At 34.9% G+C, this 16,795-nt stretch overlaps 1 protein-coding gene across 2 annotated transcripts; it reads right to left on the reverse strand.

Moving 5' to 3' along the window:
* Window positions 1–1,536: 1,536 nt before the first annotated feature.
* Window positions 1,537–15,517, reverse strand: LOC120319981 (olfactory receptor 10A2-like). 2 transcript variants are annotated; one of them, XM_039369385.1, is made up of 3 exons: window positions 15,393–15,489; window positions 4,355–4,451; window positions 1,537–3,610 (listed from the first exon to the last, which is right to left on the reverse strand). In XM_039369385.1, exon 3 carries the CDS (start codon window positions 3,607–3,609, stop codon window positions 2,656–2,658), a length of 954 nt encoding a protein of 317 aa, XP_039225319.1. In that variant the 5' UTR covers window position 3,610; window positions 4,355–4,451; window positions 15,393–15,489; the 3' UTR covers window positions 1,537–2,655. The 2 variants fall into 2 exon arrangements, with proteins under 2 accessions (XP_039225319.1, XP_039225320.1); XM_039369386.1 differs by lacking the exons at window positions 1,537–3,610; window positions 4,355–4,451 and adding an exon at window positions 12,966–14,250 and having other exon boundaries at window positions 15,393–15,517.
* Window positions 15,518–16,795: the final 1,278 nt, after the last annotated feature.

Consider the following 16,795-nt stretch of genomic DNA (forward strand, 5'->3'; position numbering starts at 1 on the left):
ATATATGTTGATCTGTTAGAGTAGAATCTAGAAAACCTGTGTTATAATGCTGCTTTAGACATGGAAGCCAACTAGTTGGGCCAATCACTGTCTTGCAGCCCTAGGAAGAAGACAGTGCCAAACCACTTGAAATATGTTGTCAAATAAACTGCATGGATGTGTGCATCTCCTTTTTCCAAGAATTATGTTTGACTGAACAGAAAAAAAGACTTACAAGTGTGTTTACAATGCTGTGAGAACTACAGCACTAGAGCCTGCATATTTTTGTCATACTATTTTTGTTCAACTGCATTTCAACATATGAGTGTATTTCAACTCTAATTCAGGAATAGGTTTATTGGTTTGCTTATTTCTACAATAATTCAGTTATACAGCATGCTGCATACATTCTGAGTTAAATACATACTATACATGTCTCAGCCACTAAAATCAACAAGATTTATAATTCAATGTCGTTAACTGTACAAAATAAAAATATGTACTCAACACTTTTTAATGCTTCAGAGAATTCTATGAGTTACTTTGTGATCAAGAAGTGTGACTAAATATCTTTTAACAGCAATATCACTTAGTTATATACCATTTCATAGTGCTTTACAGCACTCTCCAAGTAATTTACAGAGTCAGCAAATTGCCCCCTGGGACCTCATTTTACCTCAGAAAGATATGGAAAGCTGAGTCACCCTTAAGCCAGTCAAGAATCTGGGCAGAGTTAACCTGCAGTACTACATTATAATCACTACACCACTATAGCTTTTAAAATATCCTTTAATTCACTTTACAAATTCTATCAGGGTTATCTTTTATTTGTTATGTCTCCTTATTGTTCAATAATATCTGGAAGAAAATTTTAGCTTTCTTTTTTCTTTCCTATAGTAGAGGTGCTCCTGAGGTGCTCCTGACACTATAAAAGGAAGAGTCTATATTAACAAGTTTTTTGACTATTTCACCTTCTCTTAATTACATTTCAGTAATTTCTGTTTAGTTTTATCATATGTATTTGACTAAATGAACAGAGCATTTGTACCAAATTCTAGCTTTCTCTTTGAAGACCATGTTCCTTGTTTGAAAACTGATTTTTTTTTCACTTTTTATTATCCATATTCCTATTAACGCTGCATCTTAGAGATAGTGCGTCAATGTATTCGTTGCACAATTTGAGTGATCAAATAATTTAATGCAAGTTAATTAAACTGCTAAATTAATTCATTTGAAGTGTCCACTCTTAAAACCAACTTCTTTCTTTATAAGAAAATAAAAGGAAGAAAAGTATTCTGATACCTTCTACTTCCTCAAAAGCCTTTAAATCAGCATTTTGTGAGCTCCTGGTATGCCTTCTTAAACACTGTTACCCCTTCCCCTGCAATTGGCTGTGATGGCTGGTGTGGCATGAACAGTAGGGGTGGGAGAATATGATTTATAATTTATTTCAAAGCAATCAGCAAACATATTGAAAAACAGAAAAGTCTTCTCCCTAAATAGATAGTTGATTTTTTTTTTTTGACTCCCTGGTGCAGGTTCCCATTGAGAATGTAATGTTGCCAAAGCAAAAATTTTTGTTTTGAGTAAGGTGTTAGTTATAGAACTGGCAGTGTAATAGATCAAAAAGAAGCATGGAATAAATCATAAACTCACTATTTACAAAATATAGAGGATAATTTAACAAATATTCTAATGTACCTAACTTTTGTCTCCAATCCATGAAGATGTGGGATTTTTAAAATTTATTTTCACTTTTTTTTTTATGATCCTGTAATCCCTTGCTTCAGGATGGGGTTGAGGTGGGCTCAGGATGACTGAATGGAGCTGAGCATTTACTGGTCAGATGCCCACCAGATGCCTACCTGGTGTTTGCAACAGATATTTTCTATTTTGTGCCCTGATAGAGAAACAACTGTTGCTGCCTAGGATTGAACTCTCAACCTCTGAGTGGGAGGTGAGAGTCTTCACCTCTAGGCCACTGCACTGCTCTTATTTTCACTAATATGTTTTTCAAATTCTGTCAATATATTCCCCACAGTAAAAGGCTCATATATTCTTCAGAATCTTTAAGTAACCTATAATTTTACATTTACTATCATCACCACAGGTCGTCGCTGAGTGGTTCAGAAATGATTTGGAGAAAGGTATTCTAAGTAAATTAAAAAATAAAATTAAGAAATAAAATTAAAATTATGGTATCCTCCAATTTGTCTGTTTTTTTTTCAGTGTAAATATGCAAGCTGTAGTTTCCCTCTCAAATTATTTGTAACACTCACTATTTTCACTAGATAGTAGTATTAAAACTACTTACATCTATACTTGGCTGTTGGTCAGAAATAGCAATTTTGCTAATCACAATAAAAATAAGACCTCATTCTTTCAGTCTTTGTAGGCTGTAGTTTCTTCTTCAAACAGTGAATAAGATTAAGTAGATTTACATATTTCTTTATGTAATTTTTCAAATTTCCATAATAAACAATTGACCTGTATTAGTAGGCTAACCAAAACTTTAGGCATTGTTTGTATAATAATGATTTCTAATTTGAGATCTTTCATATCTAAGTGAACTGTTCATTCCTCTTCATTGAAGGAATTAAAAGAATGTTAGAACTCCTGGAATCACATGGTACGAAACTCACAACCAGTTCAGATTTTACAATACACGCTAATAAATCAATCCAAAGATGTTCTTTCCCAGAGTCTCATAAAGGCACCTTTCACTTCTTTGTTCCTCAAACTGTATATGACAGGATTTAAAGCAGGGCTAATGATTGTATGAAAAAGGGAAAGGTATTTGTCTGTATTTGGAAAATAAGAGGAATTGGGTTTCATATACTTAATACAAGCAGAACCAAAGAATAAGGTCACAACAATGAGATGTGAGGAGCAAGTAGAGAAAGTCTTTTTCCGGCCCTCAGAGGACGAGATCTTTGAAATGGCAGCAATGATTCCAGAGTAAGACATTAAAATCAGAAGAAAAGGAAAAGTTGCAAAAATCACTACAACTATGAAATCAGTTATTTCAATTCTAAACGTGTTCCCACAAGCCAATTTCAGTAATGGAGGGATGTCACAAAAATAATGATTGATAACATTAGAATTACAAAAAGGCATTGTGAAGACCATAGTTGTATGGCCAAAGGACATGAAAAACCCACTTAACCAAGAGGCTACAGCTAAGCTAGTATAAATTTTTTGCCCCATCAGGACAGAGTAATGCAGAGGCTTGCAAATGGCAATGTAACGATCATAAGCCATTGAGGCCAAGAGGAAACATTCTGTTCCACCCAAAAACAATGCAAAATAATTCTGCAGAGCACAACCCATAAAGGAGATGGATTTATTCCCTGAGCAGAAATTGGCAAGCATCTTGGGGACAATAGCTGATGTGAAACATATCTCAAGGAAGGATAGATTCCTTAGAAAAAAATACATGGGTGTATGGAGGGTTTGATCAACCAATGTAAGGAGAATGATTAAAAGATTTCCGGTCAAGGCATTGATGTAAATTCCCAGAAAAATAGAGAAAAGTATGCTTTGTAAATGGAACTCTTCAGAAAGACCCAGGAGGATGAATTTGTTTGGTGCTGTGCTGTTTTGTAAAACATTTTCTTTCTTTATATGCATCCTGGAAAAGAAAATCAACCATCCATTAATCTCATAAATTAAAATTTGTTTTTATTCAATTCAGTTATGTGTGAAATCATATTAAGGCTTAGTAATATTAAACTTGGGACTTTGGATACATCTATGGTGTATCAATACAATTTGGCCAATTTCTGCTTATCAGACAGCTGATGAACTGCTCATACATGTACTACCTGCAAGTAAAAAAAAAACATTGTTATGACAAGAGCACTCCTGTTTTCTCCAATTAGAATGTTCACTCTGATCAAACATTCATTCATCATTCCAGTGTAAGGCATCTTAAGAAGAGTTACAAAAGTCCAGTACATAAAGAAGGACTTGTTTGCATTTCTCTAAAATGTTATCTTTAACACCAAACTTTTTATTAAAAACAAATATAACCAGTGCCTTAATCTCATACCATTAACTACTCTCAGCACTCAACATAGTAAAGAAATTTTTTTCCCTAATTATAATAATACCACAACCTATTTGAGTCTAATTTTCAGTTTATTTTTTTATGTTAAGAATCATTTCTTTGGAAAATTGAAGTGTATTTTATTTTAGGACAATACATTTTAACAATAATCAGTGCCTTCAGGACTGGAAGATTCAAGGATTTTTAAACAAAATAAACCTATTACAGATATTTCTAGGTTTCAAAAGAAATGGAAGTATAAAGTATAAATTATAAAAAGTATAATGAGAAACTGGAAGTGAAACTTAAAATACACCACTATTTTACCTGTTTTACAGGATCTCTTCTCATATATTTAATGTATAATGTTACTATTTATTTTTATGGATGCTTTTTTCCCTTTTCTATATCAACTGTTTTGGAACTAATAGGAAGCAAAAAAGAAAAAAAATATGTGAGAGGTGGTTCTTTCTTCATCAAGTAGGAGCTCATATCCTCTTGTAATTCCAAAAAGTATTTTAATATCAGAAATCCTATTGTTTTCTTTTTGTTAAGCAAAATGATATAAATATCAATACTGTAACTGTTTAAAGCAGGGGACTATGAATTCTACACTCCCCTCTTGCTTAGGCATAAAAAAGCTAGCTGTGTAGCCTCGGGCCAGTCAGTCTCTCTCAATCAAAACCATTCACAGGATTGTTATTTTGGGGAAAATAGGAGATGAGAAAATTATGTATGCAAGCCATCTTGAGTCATATATAAAAATGGCAGAATGAAATAATAATGATGATGCCACCACAAAAGTGGCATGACAAAATAGCAACAATGGTGCATTGGAATAACTGCAAGAAATACATTTGCTTGCAAGCAAAAACTGGACAGATCATAAAATAGACAAAGTAATAGAAAATGAACAAGTTCAAGTGCTTTGGGATTTTAGAATTCAAATAGACCACCACCTCCCACATAACATCCCAGACTTAACAATTGTCAATAAGAAAGACAAAACAGTCTGGATGGTGGATGTTGCAGTACCTAGAGAAGAATAGAAGAGAAAGAATTGGGGGGGGGGGAATCACAAAATACAAAGACCTGCAAATAGAAGTAGAACAACTATGGACAAAAAAAAAAAGCAAAGCAAATACCAATAGCAATAGGTGCCTTGGCTGCAATCCCCAAAACTGCAGCACTACTAGAATACCATTGCTATCAGCAAGTCAACATCAGTCAATTGCAAAAGGCAACTTTACTTGGAACAGCTTACATCCTGCACTGATACCTTTAACACCATCAAATAACAATATCTGTATATCCTAAATTCTTAGAAAGATCACGATAGGTTGATAAAAATGCCAAATTCAGTCTAAACATCTAGCTGTCTTTGTGAAAAATAATAATAACAGCAACCATGGGGAGAAAATTTTCAACTTTCTTTTTTTTTTCTATGATAGTGATGCTCGTGACATCATTAAAAGAAGAACCTGCACTTGTTAAGTTTATGAAGAAGTTCAAATTCCCCTAAAGAAATTTCAGTAAATTTTCTATTTAGTTTTTAATCATACATGGTTGCTAAACTTCAACAGATAAGTTGTACAGATAATATCTAACTTTCTTTTTAGAAACTCAGCTCCTACATCCTTAAAGAAGTTGTGAAAAAGGATAAACCAAAAAGATGACTATAATAATATGTGTCTAATACCAGTCCCATTTAGAATGATCTATTAGAGCATTATGCCATTATCTATGTGATATTGGAGTTCACACAAAAAGTCCCCCTTAAGTCACTGAAACTGATTTCAATGTAGACCTGCACAGGATTGTACTAACAAATACTTGAGTCTGCAGGTTTATATTTTCTTTTGCTGTTTCATTATCCGCTGCCATGCCACAAATAATTTGATTTGTATGTAGGTCTCAAAGCACTGCATAGCCAGTCTATATTTATCCTGTTTGCACATACCAAGTTTAGATGTTCTCACCTATTTCCAGTTTTTACCATACATATTCCAACAAATTATGTAGCAAACCTTTTGAGCAGCAGAAAAGTCTTCTCCCTTAGTAGTTGAGAATTTTTTACTCCCTGATGCAGATTCCCAATGAGAATTTAATGTTCCCAAAGCAAAATTTCTCTCTTTGAAACAGGGAAAATTGGCAGAGTAACAGGCAAAAAAGGAACACAAATCATAAACTTCCTATCCACAAAATATGTAGCAGAATTTTCAAATATTCTTAGTGCTAGAATGGTTTGTTCTAGGGACTTCTTTAAAAATGTCATTTTACCCTTATTAGTGAGGTCTTTTTTCCCCTATTTTATGAATCCTTTGGAATTATTATTTTTTCAAAAATACCCTAACATATCTAATCTTTGTTTTCAATCCAGGTGTGGGATATTTTTTTAAAGAAAAAAAATATTTCAAATTCTTTCAATATACTCATTATAGTGAAAAACTTTGTTTGTTTGTTTATTTATTTATTTGAAACATTACTTTGAAATACTGGTCAATATACTTTTTTCAAATCTTTTGCTTTCTGAAAAAGTTTTGGTGAACCTAAATGTAATTTCAGAATGCCTGCATCACATAGGACTCATGAGAAATATGAAATTAACTTTTAATGACTATAATGTATTTAAACACATACAATTTCTGACATGCTGCATGAGTTCAAGAGGGCTAAAAATATTTAACTGATGATTTTCATTGTACTGTTGCAACAGTTTCCAACATAGTCAGCCAGCACTGAGGGAATCTAGTTGTCAAATAACTCAAGGTGGCAAACATATCAAAAACACCTTCCCCCTTTTTTTCCTGATGACAACAACCCTGTGAGGGAAGTTGGGCTAAGAGGGAATGTCTGGCCTAAGTCACCCAGCTGGCTTTCATGGCTAAGGTAGGACTTGAACTCATAGTGTCTTGCTTTCTAGCCTGATGTCTTAACCATTAGAAGCATATATTACAACTGCAGTTTACCTAAGGTGAGGAGGCTTTGAGGATTTTTGTTGCTTTAACAATCACTTTGAGATTTGGTTGCAAAGTGAAGTGCATTACAATAAACAAAAAAGAGTATTTTTTATTTATGTTTATTTTGTTTTCCTTGAAATTTTATGTTTGCATCCCAACCATAATAATAAACCATAGTTATTGTTTTTATTATTTTTAAAACGAAGTGCTATGACAAAAACAAGGCAAAATGATTCTGCAGAGTACTATAGAAAAATCTGATCAGCCTACACCAGGGTCCCCGTCAGGCCATGGCCTGTTCAGAACCAGGCAGCACAAGCTTCCTTCGCGCGCACCCGCCATTCACACTCATGGAACTGCACATGCTTGAGCATGCCTGCATACCACTTGCTGGGAACTATTCCCTCCCACCACCCACTGGGCCACCAAGTCAAAAATGTTGGGTACCACTGGCCTACATCAAAGCAATACATAGACCTTGCTATGTCAAAGAGATTAAACATCCAATAAGAAGGCTAGTTATTAACTGAAATTTGATCTGTGCTCAAAACATACATCAAACACATACCTGAGTTCAGACTAATATTTTTTCACTTTTTGGAAACTAAGAATCAAATATCTTGTTTGTAAGTAAGTACTTTGGCATTTCCAACTTGTTACATCACATTGATGGCAACAAGCAAATTCATAAAACCTGTCTTAGTTACTTCAAAATAGTATAAGAAAATAACAACAACAAAAACAACAACAACAACTAAGTTAAGATGGCGGCACCTGGATCAGCTGGAGCTGCAATGGCTCTCGAAGGTGAAATTTTGGGGGAGGGATATTGAGGAATATAGGCTACATGATCAGGAAGGATGTAATGTGTTTGAAGAACGTAGTGGGACTCAGCTAACATACGACCGACAATCTTTGCTGGTATGGCGAATTTTTGGCTGTTTCAGAACTGTTGGTGAAACCGTTAAAAGTCATTTGTACTGTTTAAAATTGTTCTGCTGGCAGCAAGATCTGACTGCTGGCACAGTGATGGATTCTATTGCAAATCAGGGCTGTTTCTGAAGGAGGCAGAGGAGGAGAGGTGATGATGATGATGATGTACATTCAAAGTGACATCATTATTATTATTATTATTATTATTATTATTATTATTATTATTATATACTGTATATTTCCTGCAATTAAAAAATAATGTTTGCTGGCTTCCAGTTCTGGGTCGCGGCGCTGCGGTTGTTCAAACAGACTCCTTTCTTTGCCAGCCAAGTTTCCTCTGCTGGTAGACCCTTGATTGGGTCAAAAGTCACCCTGGAGGGGTGACTACCATTGAGGAGGCCCCTCGTTTGACTGCAGAAGGGCGGCAGCATCTTCTGCAGTCCGAGTAAGCTCCTTTGGGCCAACGGAGTAAGGATCGGTCAGTAAAATGGCCGATCACTTAGCTGCACCAGCTGTAAGTCACAAGAACATCTAAGCGAAAAAGAACCACCGTGGAAGATTTGGTGAGACCTTTCCTTGCCTCTAATTTTCCTATTTACTCCTGAGAAAAGCTTTTTTGGAACTATTTCCCTATTTTGTTAAAGCGGCGTTGTTGATGGGGGAGGAAAAGATTTGGAACAAAAGAAAAATGAATTTCTACTTTTTAATGGTTGATATTATTTTTGGACATCTGGGGGTCCCAAAATTCCCTGATATAGAGACTTAATATGCTAGTTATTTGGAGAATATTGTTTTCTTTTACTTTTCACTATTTTTTAATTAAAGAAAAGAAAGAAAAAGGAAAAGAGGAAATAAATTATTTTTACTGGAGGTTTGGAAAGACTGAATAACTTTGGATAACCCACTAGGGACATCTTGTGGTGAAATTACCAACTGCAATTGTTATTTCCTTTTCTTGGATTCTGAGTTTGACTTTGACCTTCAAATTATCATAAATAGGAAAAGATAGAGAAGTTGTACAGCTGGGTGGAGGCAGATATTTACTGATTGTTATTAAATACAGCCTCCACCAAAAGAATAATGGCTCTAAACATTACTGAAATGGAGGAATCTTGCCTAGATTTTAATTACAAGTATATATTGGATAAAATTCTTGAAAATACTGAGCTAATAGTTGCCTGTACAAGAGAGATTATTTTTCAACAACAAATTAAAGCACAAGGTGTAAGTGAGCACTTTGCAGGCCAAGAAACAGTAGAAGGGATATATACCCAAGAGACCTGTTCTCAACTTTGCTTACAACTCACTGAGATGAAGGAATTAAATTCACATCTGGATTATCAACCTACATTGGAAAAAAAACCCTTTGAAAAGTGAAGGAAACGATTGGTCCATTAGTGGGTGGAAGTGGCAAGAAGGTGACAAACAACAGGGAGAAAGCAGAACTATTTAACTCGTGTTTTGCATCTGTCTTTACACAAAGGGAAAAAACAGACCAACCTATCAAAAATAGTGCCACAAAAAACAAAACAGAAACACAAGTTAAGATAGGCAAGAAAATCGTTAGTGAGCACCTGTCCAGCCTATATGAGTTCAAATCGCCAGGACCAGACGGATTACACCCCAGAGTTCTCAAGGAACTGGCAGATGTGATATCGGAGCCACTGAACTATATTTTTCAAAGATCCTGGAACACAGGGGAACTACCAGAGGACTGGAAAAGAGCTGATGTAGTTCCCATCCTCAAAAAAGGAAAAAAAAATGGATCCAGGAAATTAAAGACCTATCAGCCTGACCTCAATACCTGGGAAGATCCTGGAAAAGATAATCAAACAACGAATCAACGAACACCTAGAGGCAAACAAAGTCATTACTAAAAGCCAACATGGGTTTGTCAAAAATAGATCATGCCAGACAAATCTTATTGCATTCTCTGACCAAGTGACAAAATTAGTGGATCAGAGGAATGCTGTGGACATAATTTACTTGGACTTCAGTAAGGCATTTGATAAAGTAGATCACAACCTACTACTTGACAAGATAGATAAATGTGGGGTAGACAGAACCACCACCAGATGGATCCATAGCTGGCTGACCGGCCGTACTCAGCGAGTGGTCCTCAATGGAACTGCATCTATATGGAGGGAAGTGTGTAGTGGGGTGCCCCAGGGCTCTGTTCTGGGCCCAGTACTCTTCAACATCTTCATCAATGACTTGGATGAAGGGATAGATGGGGAACTCATCAAATTTGCAGACGACACCAAGATGGCAGGAATAGCCAACACTCCAGAAGACAGGCTTCAGATACAGAAGGATCTGGACAGACTTGAACACTGGGCACTAACTAACAAAATGAAATTCAATAGTGAAAAAAGCAAGGTTCTACATTTAGGCAAGAAAAACCAAATGCACAAGTACAGCATAGGTGGCAACATGCTCAATAGTAGTAACTGTGAGAGGGACCTCGGAGTCCTAGTAGACAATCACCTAAATATGAGCCAGCAGTGTGCTGCAGCTGCCAAAAAGGCCAACACAGTGCTAGGCTGCATTAACAGAGGGATAGAATCAAGATCACGTGAAGTATTAATACCACTCTTTAATGCATTGGTAAGGCCACACTTGGAATACTGCATCCAGTTTTGGTCACCACGATGTAAAAAAGATGTTGAGACTCTAGAAAGAGTACAGAAAAGAGCAACAAAGATGATTAGGGGACTGGAGGCTAAAACATATAAGGAACGGTTGCTAGAATTGGGTATGTCTAGTTTAACGAAGAGAAGGACAAGGGGTGACATGATAGCAGTGTTACAATATCTCAGGGGCTGCCATAAAGAAGAGGGAATTAAGCTATTTTCCAAAGCACCTGAAGGCAGGACAAGAAGCAACGGGTGGAAACTAATCAAGGAGAGAAGCAACCTAGAACTAAGGAGAAACTTCCTGACAGTGAGAACAATTAATCAGTGGAACAGCTTGCCTCCATAAGCAGTAAATGCTCCAACACTGGAAGTTTTTAAGAAGAGACTGGACAGTCATTTGTCCGAAATGGTGTAGGGTTTCCTGCCCGAGCAGGGGGTTGGACTAGATGACCTCCAAGGTCCCTTCCAACTTTACTACTATTATTATTAATTAAAATGGGCAATGGGAGACTTTCCTTTGGTTTATGTATTCTGGCTAGAGATGAAGGGAGACTTATTTGCGGATCTAGAGTCTTTATTATGGAAACCTGTTTGGAATAGAAAGAAAGCTAGAATAAGATATAAATATAGAATTTAAGATTACAGTTATGGGTTGCAAAGGCTTCATAGAGATGTGGATTGATTTGGATTTGGACTTTTAAGAGGTGTTATTAGGATAAGATTTAGAATTTAGTATTAAAATATAGTAAGAATACACTCTTTGGAATAAAAGATCTTCCTTTTTTTCTCTTTCTTCCTCCTGGTCTGTTTCTGTCTTTTTTTTACTAGTTTTTCTATTTTCTTTTTATTATTATTATTAGGTATGATAATTAATTTGTGGAGATATAATCAGAAAAAGATTGTAATAATGGAAGAGATGAAATTAACAAATGAAGAATTACTGAATAAGAAACAAAATATAGTTAAGAAATGTAAGAATGTAATGATGGAAATAATATGTTTAAATAAGAGAAGTTAGGGACATCTAATTGGTAAACAATATGTCTGTTTAAGGCTAAGTTGGATATGGTATTTGGAAATTAATAATAGCTGAAAACAGGATTTTGATTTACATAGGTAATGGGTTGCTGATAACTTTTATTGATTAATGGAATTTTTATTTAGGGATGTATTAATGAATGAATTTTATTTAGAAATGTTTTAATTTGAGTATATTATGTTAATTGATAGAGAGGGAAATTTTAAGGAGTATTATTTGAACCGTATATTTATGTTGTTATTGTATTCAACTGATTACCCTATCTCCACATTGGCTCTTAAATTTCTTGGTACAAAAATGAAAAAACCAATAAAATTGTTTGGAAAAAAATGATGTTTGCTATTCTTCTCTTTTCTTGTCCCTAACAATCTTTCTTTTTAATGTGCATTTTACCCATATGGAATTTAGACATAAGTTGGAGAGTTTTCAATCCAAAAGATAATTGTATTTCATCTTGCAATTATCTTATTATATTGCTATACATCAGTATAAACAAAGCAAACAAAGAAAAACCTCTGCTTGAAATGATTATGTATCTGTTTATATCACTAGTATTGTTATAGGTACACTTAAACATCAGGTTCCTATAAGCAAAACATCATAGAAACATCAAATTTGAAGAAAATAAAACTTTTGGGAGAAATGTGTTTGATTTGCATTTGAATAATACTTAATCTAATTAGATAAAGTTCTTTATATATCTCTCTCCCTCCTCCCCAAAAGTATGAATCTTAGATGAAATTTCTTCTCACACAGATTCAGAGAAGTTTTTGCAAATCATTCTCACACTATATTTCCTGTAGCAGAGTAATGGTTAAAGGGCTGGATATTGGAAAACTATGAATTCTAATCCTATTTTAGACACAAAAACATATTGGATGATGTTGGCCAGTCATTCTCTTCTATTTTAGCCCACTTTATTTCCTTGTTGCATGGAAAATAAGAGAAGGAAGCATTATTCATGCTACTTTGTGCTGTACAAAATAGAGGCACAATCTAAACCTAATAAGTAAATAATTATGACTTCATGTAAAATGCATTTCATATATATGAAGTGGCATATAGTTTATAAAGGCAAAGCGTATTCTGTTCTGGCATTGCAGATATGAATTACAAATTTTAATCTGATGTTTTAATATTATTATCAGCTCAATGAATCAAAACATGACATTACCTAAATATATTTTGATTTTGGAAATTGTTGTGAATAGTGAATAGTGAATTGGCATAACAGTGAATAGAATTGTATAAATCCACCCCTGATTTTTCCAAGCTTTTTTAATTATAGAATTAAATGTGCAACAGAGTAATGTCTTGCAGCTTTTTAAATATTTTGGAATAAAACCATTATGATTCAAATCATGCAGGAATCTATTGTTGACTTGCATGTGGATCTAAGGGAGAAATTTGGCCTTCCAGATGACATTGAATTAAAGTAAGCATCTGCTATAATAAATATGATCTTTCAATTGGTACAAGAATCTTCATTCATTTTTTATGTAACAAACTAGGCTTTAAGAAAAATTAAAAACAAGACATCATAAGATACACAAAAATATATTGTATAGTTGAAAATATGTCTTCATCATCATCAGCAACAACATCTACATAACTATAATAATGGCAATACAATAACAGTTTAAGAATTGGTGAGTAAGGCTATGTTTTAAGGAATTGTTTACAAAGTCAACAAAAATAATGTTTCATACTCATGCAGAATTTTGCTAATATTTTTTTTATGGCATCTTTTACTGGTTTGTTCCTTAAACTGTAGATAACAGGATTAAGTATTGCAGGGGCCATTGTATAGATGAGAGAGAGGAGCTTGCCTAAAGAATCAGAATGCTCAAACTTGGGTCTTAAATAAGTGAACATAGCTGTTCCATAGAAGAAGATAACAGAGACCATATGTGAAGAACATGTGCCTAAAGCCCTTTGTCTTCCAGCTGGGACAATAAGCTTTGAGACGGCAGTAATAATCAAAATATAGGAAACCAGGATAAATATGAATGGGGTGATAAGAACCAGAAATACAGCTAGAATATTTTCCACATTATTTATAAAATTGCTTGGGTAATTCAGTCTCATCAGTGGAGAGATATCACAGAAGAAGTGATTAACAACATTAGAACCACATAAGGGTAGAGAAAATATCAACCATGTCTGTAGTAGAGATACAAACAAACCAATGACCCAACAACCAGAGACAAAGAAGAAACAGGTTCTCCTGGTCATCAGTCTCATATAATGCAAGGGATGGCAAATTGCCAAGTAGCGATCATATGCCATTACAGCCAGTAGGTAACACATAGCAGTTCCCAGGGAGATGTAAAAGAACATCTGCATGGCACAACCCAAGAATGAGATAGTCTTTCTCTTTGTTATGAAGTGTACAAGCATTTGAGGCAGAATGACAGATGTATAACAGATATCCAAAAAAGATAAATGCCTAAGGAAAAAATACATGGGAGTATGTAGAGCCTGACTAGAAATAGTGGCCACAAAAACTAGCATGTTCCCCATCAGGATAAAAAAGTAGAATATCAGGAAAACAGCAAAAAGCAAAGCTTGTAAATCAGTTCTTTCAGAAATTCCAAGGAGTACAAATTCAGTAGGAGTGCTACTATTCCCATTCATAATTTTGGGGCGCTTTTCCTGTATGGAAAGAAGAAGGAAGTAGGAAGGCAATAAGGAAGATACATATTAATTTAGGACTTGGTCATTTCTCACGTTTATGACAAAAAGAGAATCAGCAATGTGAATTTCATACAAATATCAGAACCTTACCTAAGGTGTTCACATTGTAATTGTAAACATGTGGTTTGTACTTTTTCTAACTTGAAACAAGTTTAATTTTATTTTGCATTCTTCTGAATTTGAAATGCACATGTGCATTCAAAATCCAGGTACAGAATCCATTACATCAGGGGGAAAATTTATATATACATTGCCCCCCCCAAAATAGGGGAAAATGGAAAGAAGAACAATTCTGACTAAAATCTACTTTAATTTTAAGGAATGAAATGAATATGTATTTGAAACAAGGCAAACATTAAATTAAAAAGGAGGGAATTATTTCATAGACAATATGGAAATGGATTAAAAAATGCACTTCAGTATGTTCATGATTTTTTTATCTAAGAGTAACACTAATAATCAATTTAGCTGAATATATTGCTCCAGGTTTGTTCCTTTGTAAGATCATGTAGGTAAAAAAACAACAACACATTTACAGCACAACTCTCCTGTTTCCATTTCCTGCTAGATAGATTGCAAAATTAATATATCTTGTATTTAGATGAAAGAGATACAAAGAATGCATTTACTTTTATGTATCAACAATGTAAAGATATTAAGATAAATTTGGAGTATTTTTTGAATAACTAAATATTTGAAAACCTATGATCGGAAAAAGATATAATTATTTTATAGGCACAAATATGCTTTTTTCTGAGTAAGTTTTTCTCCTAAGATCTGCAAATATATGATAATTTGCTTTTTTATATAATTAAATACATTGACCTATATCTCTCAATCATTATAAGCATCAAGATTGTTTTGATGGAGTCCTATTATATCTTCATTCATTTTAGTGCTAGCTCAGCTCAGGATATGTAGCTCTTACACAGTTTTATATTATCTACATGCTGATAGAAATGCTACTTTTAAAAATGCACATGATATAATTTAACACATATATAGAATATTCTTGTTGTAGACAGTAAAATAACTAGCAAGACATATAAAAAGAATTTAAAAAAATCTAAGCAGGATATAATTTGAAGAGAAATACCTACCAGTGAAAAGCTAAGCTTTTCTTAAAATTTGAGTGTTTGAGTTTTCAAACACTCATGCAGTATAAAGAATTATTGAAGTTTAGTGATTATAGCTCCAGTTCTACAAACAGTTCCCGGCATTTCCCCTGATAGTAAAACAGAAAGAGGAGAAAGAGTTATATTCAAAGCAGCAATATACAGAATGATTAATGAATTTAGCTTCTTTCAATTAATTTCCATTGGGACTTCCCATTGAAGAATGATGAAATATTTCAATAGCACTTTGATTTAACCCAATTTACAGATACTTTCCCATTTATTTGAATATAACTGATGGCTTGGTCTGTCTGTCTGTTTGTCTATGTAGCTAGCTAGCTAGCTAACTAACTAACTATCTGTCAGCTGTCACTTTATGCTTGCTTGTGCTTTGCTGATATGTGGCGACGGACTGCCATGAACTGTGGAGAGGAGGAATGAAGGGGGGAAATGTTCTGGGAAATGAAAGTAAGTGCTATATCTCCTTGAGATGCTGCCTCAAGATCACCGAACTGGAAGAAGGAGGGGGTCAGATATTAAACTATACTTGGACTGGCCATTAAGAAAACATTTTGCCTGAAACTGATTTGTTATACTGGGGTGGCAATGATAGATAGTTAAGGGAAGGAAAAATAGAACTTAGGGATTTTGGCATGTGGTCTACCTATATATCTTTCATCTGTCTGTCTATCAAACTTCTTATATAACTCTCTGTGAATCTGGAGGTTACCTTATAGTTACTGAGTATTTGCTACTTGAAGAAGAGCCTGTGAAAAACTGCTGCCTGGATCTGAGGCCCACGGCCTGATATGGGCCATCAAGTTAGAAAAGTGCCCACACAGCATGAACAAATGAGATGATACCTCCCACCTACCAGCCATTTGGAAAACCGCCCTTATTGACAAATGACTCCCTAACACAAAGAATGACACCAGACCCACACTCACTAAAACCACACAGGATGTCACCACCACACATCCACACAAAAAGCAAACCCAAAGCCACACCGATGATGAAGCACGACCACATACCAGAAGCCAGACCACAGCTGCATCATTAGCCACTTTAAACCCCTCCAATCCATACATGAAGCAAACTGACACCCACCATGAAGATGAGGCACGATCACGAACGCGAAGCAAAAAAATAGCAAGGCAGCCCACTATCTTAAACCCCCCTGCAACTCAGACTAACCTGAGCACAACAAAGTCCCCACCCAAACAGAACCCTCCCCCATCCAATCAGAGTACAGCCAACCCCCTAACCAATCAGAACACACCTCCACTCAATCAGAACACAGCCAAGTTCCCACCTAATCAGTTCATACCTCCACTGGCAGTTAAAAGGAAGAAACAGCTAAGACCACACATTGCTCCTCGAAGCACGAA

The sequence above is a fragment of the Crotalus tigris genome, unplaced genomic scaffold (genome assembly GCF_016545835.1).
Source record: "Crotalus tigris isolate CLP2741 ecotype Arizona unplaced genomic scaffold, ASM1654583v1 scf7180000021055.717220, whole genome shotgun sequence".
Taxonomy (NCBI): domain Eukaryota; kingdom Metazoa; phylum Chordata; class Lepidosauria; order Squamata; family Viperidae; genus Crotalus; species Crotalus tigris.

What these genes read in the sequence shown, in the direction of transcription:
- LOC120319981 (XM_039369385.1), bottom strand. Translation starts at nt 3,609, where the DNA reads ATGCATATAAAGAAAGAAAATGTTTTACAAAACAGCACAGCACCAAAC.